The sequence below is a fragment of the Equus quagga genome, chromosome 9 (genome assembly GCF_021613505.1).
Source record: "Equus quagga isolate Etosha38 chromosome 9, UCLA_HA_Equagga_1.0, whole genome shotgun sequence".
In the NCBI taxonomy this organism is placed as follows: Eukaryota; Metazoa; Chordata; class Mammalia; order Perissodactyla; family Equidae; genus Equus; species Equus quagga.
The window spans coordinates 107,395,153-107,410,635 of NC_060275.1; the positions used below are offsets into that span (position 1 = coordinate 107,395,153).

The following is a 15,483-nucleotide window of genomic DNA, read 5'->3' on the forward strand; positions in this document are numbered from 1 at the left end:
TAGTATAATTTCCCATAACATCATTAGTCATTATATTTCATGATCTGTATTAAAAGGCCAGGAAAAATTAAAGCCAGCTTTAGTTGAGTTTCAGAATTTTGTGATATTAAGGTAGATGGCTGCCAGTGTGCCTAACTCTTGAGAAGATAGAATTATTTTCTAGCAAAATGTGATGATGTGGACTTTGAGGAAAGTTGGATAAATCATTAAACCTTAGGAGGCCCTTCTCTTATGACATTGTGATATTATATTATCCACCAATATCACGGTGATAAGAGAAGGGCCTCTTATGACATTGTGATATTATATTATCCACCGTGATATTGGATAAAGCCAATATCCGTAAAGGACTCTATCTAGGCGAAGTCTGTGGTTGTATAGATTTCAGTAAAGGAAAACAAAACCCCTTTCTGTATCTCTATTTTGAAAGAGTCACAAAGCAAATACTGCAGATTGGTTCCCACATCAGAACTATGGAGGGTCCAGTGCTTTTGTCCATAGACTTTCTTTCTTTGAAAACAAAAAATGTCTATTTTAGCTGTTGACACTTTTCAGTTCATAGTACAAAGTGGGTTATACTTTGCCCAAAATGGGTTAGGTTTTTACACATGGGACGAACTAAATATTATCCTTTTCATCCATTGCCAAAGAAATTTTTTCTGTTTGCTTTTGTTAACTGTCCTTTTCTTTGCTTAATAAGAAATTTATCCTGTTGAGCCATTTATTTTGGCCTTGTGAAACTCATCATGAAGTAATGGAAGATTTAGTTAGCTTTTCCTTGTCAAATAGATACACAACTAGTTGAAACAAATTTTATAGGGATTTTTGGCTAGCTGCTGAGTGGAGTTCCACGGAAGTTTGCTCGTACCTCCACTTTCTTTTTCATCCTGTAAATCGTCCACACAGCCCAGTTGTCCAGGTGCTCTGGCCAGTGGCCACTTTGCCATGACTTCCTCCATTGCTGAGCCTGAGCAGGCACACCCAAGGCCCCACATGTATGTGGAATGCTCGAAAATCAATAAAGGGACAAGGAAAAGCTGTGGCCTTGGCCCGGCACTGAATGCTGGTGCACAAAAAGCTAACAGGATAGATCACCTGAGCATGATTTAGTTCCCAGCCTGTCATTTCCTTGTTGGGCATCTTCGTGGAGGCAGTGCTGCACTCTCACACATGTGGCTCTGAGCAGCAGATGCAGACTAATTGGATTTTAGTCAAAGCCCAGGATTTGATAGGAAAATTTTCTACTTAAAATTATGGTGCATTCCAAAATGGACCTAATTTGGGGATTCCCCTGCCTCCTCTAATTTTTTTTACCATTAGTTGGTAAAGGCCTGACCCTTAGCAGTCTTTTAGGCTTTCTCTGAATCTCTGCCTGCTTTCCTTACATTCTCTTTGTCTCTGAGCAAATGGATTGAGTCTTATTTCTTAGCTGACCCAGATAACAGAGGAGAGACTAGTCTTATAAACCATCCCAGTAATACCAGGTGGGCTGCAGCAGTTACTTGCAAACCAGATTAAAATTGAAAATACTGTTACTGATCAGAGAATGAAAGAGAAGAAAATGTAGAAGAAATAAAAAAACAGGAAGGAAAAAGCAAATCGGCAAATTTATCTAATTTAAAAATGAATCAGAAATGATGCTATCCTGGCATGGCTAGAAATCATCCATGGGCTGAACATGAGTCAGCTGGGAATGTGGTATTTTTTAAAGCAGTCGTCATGTTGAGATGGAGAAATTGGACATTACTTGCTAAAGGAAAGTGCACGTAATGATTTCCAGAACTTTACCTTTGCAGTAGCAGCTACAGTGTACACCAAATTATGTCTTTATAAGACAAATGAGTATTCTTATATACATATAATTTTATGTTTATAAAATTATATTTATATATAATTTCATATGTTTAGATAGCATATAATTATCATATGTAATGTTTACCTATCATGATATGTATATGTATATTATAGTTGTCATATATAATATTTGCCTGTCTTGGTTTCCAAAATCTGGGCTATCCTTTGTCAAATAAAAGTTATGTTCTAAATGTCAGCTAAAAGAAGCATATGTAACTGTTTTAGTAAACAGACGTGATATTTTAGTTTTAAAAGATGCAGCAGGTTTTTTTTTCTTGGAGTTGGTTGTGAAAGGTCCATCAGTCTATAGGAAGCTGTTTCTGATAGCTGGACACCTAGGGACTGGAAGTGCTTCTGAATGTCCTCAGTTCTTGGTGCATTGGTGTTGTCACAGGTCCGTATGCTAATTTGGACAAAGACAAGAGTCAATGGCCTTTTTTATTGAGCTAGAATCTGTTTTAAGAAGAAGAAAAGCCTTTATTGGTCACTGTGATGGGACCTCCCCTCCAAGATGTGATGAGGGTAGGGCCGGCTAAACAGGCGACCCAGTGTCGCACAGAACCCCGTGTTCAGAGGGCCCCGCACTTGGAGATGAATCCTCTGTGGGTGCTATCTTGCTATTCTTAGTACTTTTGTGTTTGAATCTGTGTTTTGTGAAGTCTGATGGGACAATGGAGTATGCACTAGGGGTGCGGAGCCTCAGCTCACATTCAGGAGTTCTTGCTGCCCCCTCTCTGCCACTTGGCACCAGTCTCCCCCGCCCCATCTTGTGCTGTGTGACTGCCCGGGGTCCTCTTCCCAGGGAATTGGCTGGGTTACGTCAATGAGGGGAATCTTGTGTTGCACTGTGGCCATCTGCCCCTTGTGGAGGGTCCTGAGGACAGGTGTGAGAAGTGTCCTCCTCAGGCACATGGTCGTGGTCCTCTCCCTGGCTGGCAATGACGCAGTGCATTTAGTGACAACTGTGCAGGGGCCTCATACCTACCCTGGATCCAGGTCCCGAACATCCCAGGAGTGGAGGCTGCAATATCTTGGGGATGTTCCTTTTGTTGTGGGCTAAGGCTCCAGACTGATGGGAAGGGATCTTGCATTTTTATCTTGCACTGAACCTTGAAAATTATGTAGCACCCTGAATGAGAATGATGTATATCCACAGACCCCCCCCCCCCCTTCAAAGTATGTGCTTTATCACTCTGCCTCTCATGATTTCTTGGGCATCCTGCATTTTGACAACAGTTCATCTCTCTTTTTTTAACGGTACATTTAATTACTTAAGTAATTGATTTTGGTGAGGAAGATTAGCCCTGAGCTAACACCTGTGCCAGTCTTCCTCTTTTTTTGCTTGAAGAAGATTAGCCCTGACCTAACATCTGTGCCAGTCTTTCTCTATTTTGTATATGGAATGCCTCCACAGCATAGCTGATGAGTGGAATGGGTCTGCACCTGGATCCAAACCCACAAACTCTAGGCCACTGAAGTGGAGCACGTGGAACTTTAATCACTTGACCATGGGGCTGGCCCCACCTCATCTCTTGATAATTGTTCTGCGGCATTCAAGAATCCTCTAACCACCTGTGTGTGGCCATCTTTGCCTCAGAGTTCCTCCATGGGCAAGGTGGTGACCACGTGTGAATTCGGTGAGTGAGCAGATCAGCAAGGTCACCCTGGGGCTTGGATCGGGCGGTGCACCATGACACTCCTTGGCAGGTTCTAATGGTGTTTAGTTCTTCTACTGAGAACTGTTCCATAGCTCAAAGTAATTCTAAGCATCAGCCAAGCACTTATGGATACTTAAACCTTAGGGATGCGATAGGTTTCAGCAAGATGTTGAAGGAAATCTGTTATTATGTCTTTGTGGATAAGATGGAGAAATACGGACACGAATGTAGTGGCAGACTGGGTGGACTCCATATTCGTGAAGTGCTGATTCATGAATCTCGGTCCCTCTGGGAATGGCTGCTAATGGGCAGTGAAGGACGCCAGTACTGATTGACATCTTTGATCAGTGTGGATGAGGACTCAGGACACGCAGATATCAAAAGTGCGGGTGTCACAAAGCCAGACAAGAGAACCAATGTGATTGATGCCACCACTGAGGTCTGTAGGTTTGAATGATAGGCTGTGTCAAACAAGAACAAGTTTAATAGGGCATACTTAGATACATCTGAAAAATAGAATCCTTGGGGGTTTTAACTGCCTGAAAATTCAGCATAAGCCAGCATGCTGATAGAGCTGTTAAAAATCAAACAAAAAAGGCTATACCCAGATGAGCTGAAAACTTATGTTTGCATAAAACCCTGCACGTGAATTTTTATAGCAGTTTTATTCATAATTGCCAAAAATCAGAAGCAACCAAGATGTTCTTTAGTAGGTGAATGGATAAATAAACTATGATACATTGTATAATGGAATATTATTGAGTAATCAAAAGAAATGAGCTTTCAAGCTGCGAAAAGACACAGAGGAACCTTCACTCCATACTGCTAAGTGAAGGAGGCCAGTCTGAAAAGGCTATATACTGTGTGATTCCAACGGTATGACATTCTGGAAAAGACAAAACCTTGGAGACAGTAAAAAGATCAGTGATTGCCAGAGGTTCAGGGGGAAGGAGGGAGGGATAAATATGGGGAGCACAAGGGATTTTTTAGGGCAGTAAAAATACTCTGTGTGCTACTATAATGGTGGATACATGACGTTATTTATTTGTTAAAACCGATAGAATGTACAACACAAAGAGTGAACCCTCCTGTGAACTGTGGACTTTAGTTAATAACCTATCAATATTGGTTCATCAGTTGTACCACTGATGCAAGATGTTAATACCTGGGGAAACTGCAGAGCAAAGGGGATACATGGGAGCTCTCTGTACTGTCTGCTGAATTTTTCTGTAAACCTAAAACCGCTCTAAAAAATAGTCTATTGATGTTTTTTTAAAGGCTGTGTAGGTAGAGCTATAGAGTCCAGAATAAAGGGATTTGAGGTCCCTCCTGGCTCCCTCAATCTGTTTGGACCAGATGCCCAGTGGGAGCATTTGGGATGAGAAGAGTCACCACCTGGCGCCTGGCGGGAGGAAGGCTGGGACGCCTCGGGGAGAGGTGAGGGAAGCAGGGAGGTTTCTCTTGAAGAAGACAACACTTCAGGGAGGCATGCACATAATCCCAGTGTCTGCAACTCTGGTGGTGGCAGCTGGCGTCTTTGAGGAGTGCTTCTGAAATCTCTCAAGTCAGTTTAGCACACCCAGGTAGACACACTCTCGCAAATTGGTGACAGTCCTTCCAGCTGTTTTCATGTGATAATAGGTGGATGGAGAGGCAGAAACTTGCATCTCGGAGGTAGTTGGACAGAGTGGTAAGAGAGCCAGCTTAGAGCCAGGCTGTCTGGACTCACATCCTGGTCCCACCCTCTCCCTAGTCTTGGGGCCTTGGGCAGGTTTCCTAACCTCTCTTTGCTCATCTGTGAAATGGGGGCAATGGTAGTACCTTCCTCATGGGATTGTTATAAGGATTAAACGAGTGAATACACGCAAAGTTCTTAGAACAGTGCTTGCCCTCCCTAGACATCAGCTGTTTTGTCCCTCCACGGTTTGGCTCCAGAGGGCAGGACTAGTTCCACTGGTCAAGGGAGGCACATGTGAGGGGCCAGCCTTCTCCCTCTCCTGTTCGAGTCTCATTGCACTCTTACAGTTCCCTTTGCTCACTCTGTTTCCCAACCTGGAATACGTTTGTCTCTTTCCACCTGGGAAAGTCTGACTTTTCTGGGAAGCCAAAGCTTAAATGACACCTTCTCTTGAGAGCTTTCTCTGACTTCCTTGGGCAATTATGGGCTCTCATTTCTGCTCCCACAGCATTGTGAATAGGACTTCGGTTAAATATAGTTGTTGAGTTGTCTGCTTCCCGGCCTGGCTGGGGCAGGCTAGGATGTAGTCATCAGTGGGTCCCCTGCAGCTAGCCCAGTGTCAGACAGACACTCGTTATGGAATGGAGACGGAACTTCTCCTTCCCCCACTAATAGTAGGATACTGCAGGAAATTGGATGCCGCAAGAGATGGTGAGCGTCCTCCTGTGAGATGTATTTCAGCTGAGGTGGGTGATTCTCACTGAGGGAATTCGAGATCAGGTGGAAGTGGAGCATTTCTCTGAGCGGCGCTGCAGAGCACCAGCCTCAGAATCACCTGAGGCCGGCAGACGGGTTGTGTGGACATCCTAAAAGACAGCTTTCACATAAAGAAAAGATTAGTGGGAAATGACTTTGGCTACTTTGTAAAAATATATATGTATATCTTTAAAGATTGGCACCTGAGCTAACATCCGTTGCCAATCTTTTTTTTTTTTTTCTGTTTTTTCTCCCCAGTTCCCTCCAGTACATAGTTGTATATATTTTAGTTGTGGGTCCTTCTAGTTGTGCTATGTGGGATGCCACCTCAGGATGGGCTAATGAGCAGTGCCATGTCCGCGCCCAGGATCCGAACCGGCGAAACCCTGGGCTGCTGAACCAGAGCGTGCGAACTCAACCACTCGGCCCTGGGGACGGCCCCAAAAAATAAATTTTGATTTAGTAATATTACAAATTCAAAACCTTCCTCTTTCTTTGAGCTTTCAATTTTAGCTAGCATAACTTATTTTGTTTATAAGTCTAGCAAATTTTAACAGCTGTTTTCAAGACAGTCTTTGGTGAATGATTGCTTGCATTAAAAAGTTTACTTATACTCCTTTCAGCCTTTTAAACTACCATTTGTAAATTTCATACTTTCTGTGTCCCTTCAAAGTTCTTCATTGTCCAAGATTACTAAGGTGGTACCAAAGGGACTCGAGACCCAACCTGCATAAGGGACACTTGAGCATCAGTAGGGATAATATTGCAGTGGACTGAAGCACCTCAGATATGTTCACAGTAACACTCACCCACAAAAAAAAAGGAATGAAGAAAACCAACGTGGTAACCTTTAGAGGATACTGAGGAACTGCCTCATTATCTTGAAAGCAGGTAAACAGAAAGAATCAAGTATGGATCCTGCTTTTCCTGTGAGATCCGCCTCTCAGGTTAATCAAGCATTGACGAGGGGAAGTTCCTCTGAGCATGGGATGCAGCTAATGCCTGAAGCGAGAATGATGGGCTCTCACCTCGTGTAGCCCCTGAGGGATTGATAGCCAGGCAGTCATCGTCAGTGGCTGCTAATATCGCAAAAATGTAGACACCAGACAGGCAGTGAGTGCCTCCTGATGGAAACACACACACCACCTGTCATGTAGTTTTACAGAAAAAAAAAATTTGACCCGAATCTGGTCAAACCTCTAAATCCAACTACCAGTTTTTACTGTCTGCTCAAGGAATAGAGGAAAAGGTTAAACTAAACCACAAGGATGTGATGAGCAATTCTGAGATTCTGGAAAACAAGTCTGTTTCTTCCACAAAAAATTTCAAGCAAAAAAAAAAAAAAGGGAGATGGTGGGAGACCTATAAATTATAGGAAACTTAAAATACTCCTATCACTTTCAGTGTATGACTTTTTCAGATCCTGTTTCAAACAGTCTTTTAGTGTGTGTGTGTACAAAAGATGACTGAGGAAATGTGGATACTGACAGGATATCTGATGACATTAAGGAATTAAAACAATTTTTTTTTTTTCTGAAGAAGTTTAGCCCTGAGCTAACATCTGTTACCAATCTTCCTCTTCTTTTGCTTGAGGAAGATTACCCCTGAGCTAACATCTGTGCCAGTCTTCCTCTACTTTATATATGGGTCACTGCCACAGCATGGCTGGCAAGTGGTGGAGGCCCAGGCCCAGGATCGAAACCCACGAACCTGGGCCACCAAAGCGGAGTGCACTGAACTTAACCACTGCACCACGAGGTTGGCCCCTAAAATGATTTTTTAAGGTGTGACAGTGGTATTGTTGTTAGGTTAAAAAAATCTTCTTTTTGAAGATACATGGCAAATTAATTTATATGATATTTGGGATTTGCTTCAAATTTTCTTAGAGTAGGGGAAGCTTAGTGGGTGGGAATATAGAAAAAAACAAGATTGGCCATGAATGGAGAATTTTTGAGGCTTGCTTTATTAGGCTTTGGTCTATGTTTGAAATTTACCAAAGTAGAAGTTTTAAAAAAATGATTTTGTCTTAACAGTGCAAGCCCTCCCAAATTATTAGGCAATTCCTGTAAAATGAATAAATTAAACTCAAAAGTGTTCCTAAGATTTTAATATCAAATCACAAGTCTAAATTATACAACTACGTATTTAAATTGGAACCATGAGACAAGTCATCTTAAACAGTATAAATAAAATACCAAACATCTGCAAGTTTTTCTAAATACAAATTATTAATATTAGGGATTCATTTCTCAGACATTTCTATGTTTAATTCTTGGGGTTCAAAGACACTATCAGGGAAACGATATGTAAGCCCATACAATTTTGGCATTACCTTCTCAAGCAGTTGTTAAGGTTGACTTCTCATCTGGCTGAGGATTCTTAAGGACCAACGAGACCCTTGGCCAAGATGCCAGCTGGACCCTTGCCCAGGACACACAGCATCCCCAGTGCTCTTTGGAGTTGCTGTGGCAACACCCTTCAGATGAGGTCTTCTGGCAGCCAGGGCTGTGGGTCAATGTCCTGTCATTACCTAATTTCTCTGTTCCTGGAAGTTTGTAGCTTCCACTAAGAGAATAACTAATGACCTTCACTGCTTCAGTTGGTTTTGCATTTCTTTAGGTTTCTTTTTTTTTTCTTAAAGATACTTATATGGCTTCCTGGCTAGCTCTAAGGACCTTTAAACTCCAGGGAACTTTCTCTGTCTCCTAGGGCTTTGCCTGACTCTGCAAAGAAGGCCATTCTAGTGAAACATACTAACGTAACATTGACAGATTCCCTCTAAGGCAGTGAGTTACAGCTCATTTCGCAGTCAGCATTTAGAAATATAATAGAATTGAATGGAAGGTATCAGAAGGCATTACAAACTGTAAGGATAAATATTCTTTTTTGAAACTTTGGTTCCATTTGTGTGTATTTAGATGTAAATGAATTTCTTACTGTGGGTCACCATCAAAAATTTTGAAAACAGCTGCTTCAATATGAGGTGGGGAAAACAGAGAGAGCCTGGCACACAGACAAGAGCAAGAAATAATCATAAACTGATAGTAAGGAGGTAGGCCAAAAAGAAAACAAACACCAGAAAGTAACCTCAGTTAAAACAAACATAGGAGCTCAAAACATAGAGCACGTAGTGGTCCATGATGAAAGAGTGAATTATTGTTACTGAAGACATGGATGTCAGCATTGTGGCTTATCTTTCATGTCTGCTCCTTCCCTCCATGCTTCTTGTTCACCCTTTTGGTGGCACAGTTCCTGGGTTAATATAGGCACTCCATAAATTAATATGTATTGAATGTAAATACTAGTAATTAGACCACCTGTTTCAGAGGACCTGGGGGAGGAGGTTGGGGTCTGGGAATCTGTACTTTAACAAGCTTTCCAGGCAGCTGACCTGGTGGCAGTTGCAGACCAATGTTTGAGAAGCACTGACCTATTCTACCTGCTCATTTTACTGGCCCAGGTCACACATGCAGTTAACATTAGAATCAGAGCTGGGGCTTGGGTTGCCCACCTTCTGATGGTGGAGGGCTTTTCCCACAACTGCACCAGTGTCTCATGTTGACCACTTCTCACCAAACACATTGCATGGCCTTCTAGTAGATGTCCTGGACGCCATGCTTCCTCCCTGCCCCACCTCATCCTCTCTACTGCCCCCAGGCATTTTCCTAAATCACCCATCATTCTATTTTCCTACTCTGTACCTTTGGCTTACTCTCTGTCACCCTCGCATACCATTCAGGGCCTGCCACAGTCTGCCCCCAGCCTGTCTCCTCAATGTCTTCTCTCTGTCAGTCTCTCGATTCTCTCCTTTATCCATGTCCCTCTGCAGGGACCACCCCAGACCACACCTCACCCTCTTCTGGTCCTGATCTTATGTTCATGATGTCTCCTCCACTTGGAACAGCCTCCGTTTTCCTCAGAATTGCACGCATCCTCCCAGACGAGGCTCAAGTGCAACGTCTATAAAATCTTCCCTGATTCAGAGTTAATCATTCCTCCTCCTTCTTTGCTCCTTGCTCATGTTCTGTTACAGCACAGACTCGTTACCTTGGACTTTGTTAGCTCGGCCTGTGCTCCGTTCTCTGTTGAGTGAGTGAGTTCCTAGAAGGCAGTGTGCATGTGTTCTTTACTTCTCTATATAGCCTACAGTGCGTTACAACTAGTATTAAATGAGATATCTGTTAATTTTTCTATGAGTGAAGATTGCATCAAAGTTAACATTAATTGGCAGCTTGACCAATTCACTTGTGTAAAACAGGCTTCGACCTCTGTATGAAGGCTCAAAGCTCCTTGTGACTCCTTTGCCTTCCCATTTCTTTATAAGCCCGATCAAAAAAATGTACTGCAGGGTCTGTGTGCTGTTCATGATAATGAATTCTTTGTTTCCCTCTGGAGAGGAGATGGGCAGATAGACAAAAGAGCAGTGATCTTAAAGAGAAAGGGCTAGCAAATTGGATCCTTAATAACTGCTATTTTTAAGAGATGGATGGGGATTTGGTAGTAGTTAAACAAATGAATATGGCATAAAAGCAAAACATGAGACTGAGGAGGGCAAGTGAAGGGCGTGGACCGTAGCTACACTGTGCGCCTGAGAACATCCTGCAGTCTGTCTGTTTAGCCCGTCATGATTCTGTTTCAGATCAATTCCAGTCTCCATCTGTTAGCAGAGCGACATTTGGACCATACCCAAGCCAGCAAATCCTCCGCCCAAATGAGTGTTTAGAACAGAAAGCCTAACACAAAAGTACACATGGCTCAAGAGCTTCTATTTTGCTGACTTTGATGCCTATTAAATAACGTTCATGTGGTCACTTTGGGGTGATTTTGAAAAGTGAAATCATTATTGAATGTATTTTTGTTTCTATGGTGGAAACTGAACCTAATTTTAAAAAAAAAGATACAAATCCTGAAATTGAAAGGGCGGTTTCTCTGTTTTTGCTGTTACAGGTTCCTTGCATTGACTCCCTGGAGAGTGTATCATCTGATTTCCGTCATGATGCTTGGCCATGTTATTATGCAAATAATAAAGGATATGGTTTTGTCTAGAACAAGAGGTAAGAAAACTCAGAATTCATTTTTGTGGTATTTAATTTTCTAGACTCTGAATGTCTGATCTTTGTGTAAGCATATTAACCAAGTAGTCCTTTGAAAAGGAACAAGAAAACAGATGATGGAGGCATTGATTTTGCTATTTTTAATGTTTATTAAACATTTATTTATTTAATACGTGTTGTTTATTTAACCGATGTTGTCCCTAGTCATGGCTACTTCTCCCGGGCAAAATGTTTGCATGTGCTGGTTTCTCTAAGCACTGTTATTTTAAATACCATTTTATTATTTAAACAGGCTGCAGTGAGGATAACAGTTAAATATTTATTACATCCTACATGATGCAACTGGACCATTGGGAAATGAACTAGTTTATATACAAATTTTCTCTGCCTCAATGGAGAAAAACAATTAACTCAGGGCTTAAAAACGGTTAAATAATAGTTAAATAAATTTTAAAAAATGAATTAATTTTAAACATTAAGTTTAAAAGTAAGAACTTGAATTATTTAAAAAATTTGGTTGTGTTTTCTGAGTAATTTAACTATATTATAAATCTCAGTCGAACTTTTCCATACATGGGGGGGCCTCGTCTACCAGGGTTTGGGTTAGTTTTTGTAAATGGGCAAAAATCCCTCCGTGAAACACTTGAGCCCTATGAACCTAAATGTGATATTGATTTGATCAAATCAGCTAAGAGGAGGTTACAGTGAGGCATTTGTAACCCCACTAAATGTAAGCCCAAACAGAGGGATAATTTTGGGTGGGGCCCATATGGATTGATGCCCATGAGAAGCGCCGGGAGTTCTGGCCCTGGCAGGGATACGGAGACCTGCGTGGTGGCAGGCACCCTCTCCCTACACCAACTCCGGGAGCAGGGATGGCAAGTGTCACAGGTTTGCAAGCGTGATGTTCTATGGTGTGCTTTACAGCGGGTTTATGTTTCAAGTCTTTACAGTTCTTAAACTAAATCATGTATAAACCACGTTCAGAAAGATAGTTTTCCATTGGTATGTCTCAGAGTTTGAAGGTGGTTCCTTCCTCCTTGTGTTCTGGGAAGGTGAACAAATTCATTTGTGTCCAGTTACTGCTTTTCGTGAATCTGCGCATGTAGATTATATTCTCACACACGTTCTTCCTCTCTCCCTTTCCACCTCCCCCTTTTCTGTTTCAGAGAACAGACACCTAACTCCTAGCTTCTAACCCCAGCAGGCACCTGCCCTAATGCTTTCTGTTCATTGCAGATGGATTAAGGTGGAGCGTCTCAGAGCTGGGGCTTTGTGTAAGGGTCAGTCAGATCAGGGCATGGTGATTCCCATGTTTCTGCCTTGAGTCATAACCGATAGGGAAATGCCCATTTTTCTCAAATAGATTTTGTAACATTTTCACCCCCTAGGACCTCCCTCGGGAATCTTAGAAGAAATAGCCACTTACAAGTTTTATCAGCAGCCATTTTAGCTCGGTAGAGTAAGCTGACTCTGGGCCATGCTGAGCATCTTCGTATTTTCAGCAGTGTATCAAATTTGGCCCCAGTATGGGCAAAATTATAAGGAACAGACAAATGTGGAGGCCAAGGATGAAGTTGAAAGACTTTATAACTGTCTATTGCTCACTCTCTGCCCCTCACACAGAGATCACTCCTGGCGTTGACTGATTGGCTTGGTGTTCTTGCACACATGGAACGTTCATACTCACGGATTGCAGGGAACCTCTACCTTGCAAAGATTCAGTCCCTGAAAAAATTAAGGTGGTAGAGTTGGAAGAATACTAGCCTTTCAAGAGCTGGTTGTCTCCATTTCTTAGCGGTGGAGAGGCCCCATCATAGACTGCATTAGTTTCCTATGACTGCTGTGACAAATTACCACAAATTTGGTGCCTCAATACAACAGAAATTTCTTCTCTCACGGTCCAAAATCAGTATTGCTGGGCCAAAATTGAGATTCCAGAGGCTCCAGGGAAGGGTTCCTGGCCTCTTCCAGCTTCTGGTAGTTGCTGGTGCCCTTGGCTTGTAGCCGCATCAGTCTAGTCTCTGGCTTCATGGTCACGCCACCCTCTCGTCTTCTGTGTGAAGTCTCCCGCTGCCTTCCTCTTGCAAGGACACTGGTGAGTGCATTTGGAGCCCGCTTGGATAATCCAAGATAATCTCCCCATCTCATGACCCTTAACTTCATCCCATGTGGTAAATCCCTTTTTCCATAAAGTGACATTTTGCAGGTTTCAGAGATTAAGACCTGATATCTTTGGGGGCTGTTATTCAGCCCCCTGCATAATCTGAACCTCTGTATCCTGTGAAATGGGAAGATCATCCTTATACCGTAGGGTTGGGTAAGGGCTGAAGAAGAGTGTAAAAGAGAAGCGCCTTGGGCACAGGAATGGCCTACTCTGTCCACCCTGGACACAGAGTCAGAACAACATGGGGCTTGTCCACGCATCAGTGAGCCTGTGTTGAGCGCCCTTCTGTGCCGGGGCCTGTTGTAGGTGCTGGGCTTCCAGTGGGATCCAGACGCATCACCCCCCAGCCTCTCTGCCCAAGTGGAGCTCTCACGCTCCGCCCTGTAGGGCAGGCATTTGTCACAGGCCAATCTCTCTCAGGGTTTTCACCAGGTGACATAGCTCTGAATACAGCATTTCTACTGCATGGAAAAAAAAGGAGAAACGGGATTAATTACTATGCTTTCCCAGCGTTCACCAGTCTGTGACTGCAGAAACACTGGAGCCTGCTTCGTCCTCTTTAGTGAAGTCTTTTAGGACAAAGACGCATTTGAGCCCTGTAAATAGTTGGCAGGAGCCTGACTCTGCAGGCCTTTCAGCCAGGGCCCTGCCATGATGGATTGGTCTCTAGGAGGCACAGCCTCGGCTTCAAGTCCGATCCAGATGCAGTGAGGGTAACTCCATGGCTTCAACCAGAACTGCCCGCCGCTCTCACTGGGTACCTTGGCTTACAGCAACACCAACAGCAACGAGGAAAGGACAACCACATCATCAGGGCACACAGGGCAGTCCTGTCTCTTTCCATCTCCTTCAGCTTCCCCACTTTTCACATTTTTGACTAGAGATATTAAACTTCTATTGTTAAGAATTTAATTGTATCCTGCCTCTCCCTCTATTAGTACCTTTAATACCATCTTAGATGCTCAGTATGAAGTGCGTGAACAAAAGTATGGAGATCCCTTCTTGTGAATTACTCTTTGTGAAACCTACAGGGGCCAGTGTCCCTGGGTTGAGTCACCGGCATGAGCAACCTCTGGCTGTGATGGGTTTCTCTCTCCCACTCACTGTTGTGTACCTTGAGTGCGTGCCCTCTGCTTTAACCCCTTCGTCTGGGCCCTGGGAAACTCATCTGCACTGTGGAAGACTGCTCCTGCGGCCTTGCACGTTTCCTCGACCGCCTTCTCCTTCTCAGTCATTGCGGAAGATCCAGAATTTCCACCCGCGGCTCTCTTTAAGATCCTCTTCAACTAACTGCTGCGCTGTGCAGTGGGAGGAGGGCTCAGGAGGCCTTTGCACGGCTACCCGTGGAGCGCTTTCAAGCCCTGTCTGTCTATGCCTTTCCTTCTGCGAAATCTACACTGTCTATTTATGCCACGTTCTGGTTGCGGTTGAACATGGACCCATCAGGACTCGTCACCTACAGACTATAGGCCTTTATGCACCCTCCATTCTCTGTCATTCCAGCTTGTACCCTGATGGTGTCTGTGACAACCTGGACTCACTCATCTACTAGTGTGGTCTCATCTTTGACCCTAGCCTTTGGAAGTACTGTGTCTCTAGCCCTTGCAAAGGCTTGAGGTCAGTCATCATTGCACCCTTCTGTCCACCTTCCCCAGCCCCTTGCTCCTGTTGAAGCAGCTCTTTCCCCTCAGTTTAAGTATTTCCTGCCCAGCCTCTTTTTTTTTTTGCTGAGGAAGATTTGCCCTGAGCTAACATCTGTTGCCAGTTTTCTTTTTTTGCTTGAGGAAGATTAGCCCTGAGCTAACATCTGTGCCAGTCTTCCTCTATTTTGTATGTGGGTCACCACCATAGCATGGCCACTGAGGAGTGGTGTAGGTCTGTGCTTGAGAACCGAACCCCAGCTGCCGAAGTGGAACGCACCCAACTTAACCACTGGGCTATGAGACTGGTTCCTCCTGCTCAGTCTCTTGCCAGGGCACTGTCCCTCAGCCTTAGGCAGCCCCAATTTGCTCTATGCTCAGTGATTGCAGTGCTGCTGTCCTTACCCTTCACTAGCAATCATACTCATTTTTCCATTTTTTAGTACCAAAACAAGCAAACAAACCAACACACCATACTGTTATCTGCTTTCTCCACTCTTGGCTCCAGTGTTCTCAGAGAAATATCATATGACAAGAAGAGTTGTTGCCTCTAGAATTTAGTCTATCCAGTGTTCCACCTTTAGTTGAGACATTGCTAGTGCTCATAATTCCTTGGATTCTTTTGAGTTGTTTATTTGCTTTGTTTTGATATGCCATCCAACCATAAAGTATTTGA

General features: G+C 43.4%; 1 protein-coding gene across 1 annotated transcript in view; it reads left to right on the forward strand.

Moving 5' to 3' along the window:
- The window catches only part of RETREG1 (reticulophagy regulator 1), a 125,108-nt gene that overhangs the window by 21,829 nt on the left and 87,796 nt on the right, over nt 1-15,483 (forward strand). Inside the window, exon 2 of the mRNA XM_046671551.1 lies at nt 10,894-11,000. Within this exon, the coding sequence (XP_046527507.1) occupies nt 10,894-11,000 (107 nt within the window). The remainder of the gene's footprint in view (nt 1-10,893; nt 11,001-15,483) is intronic.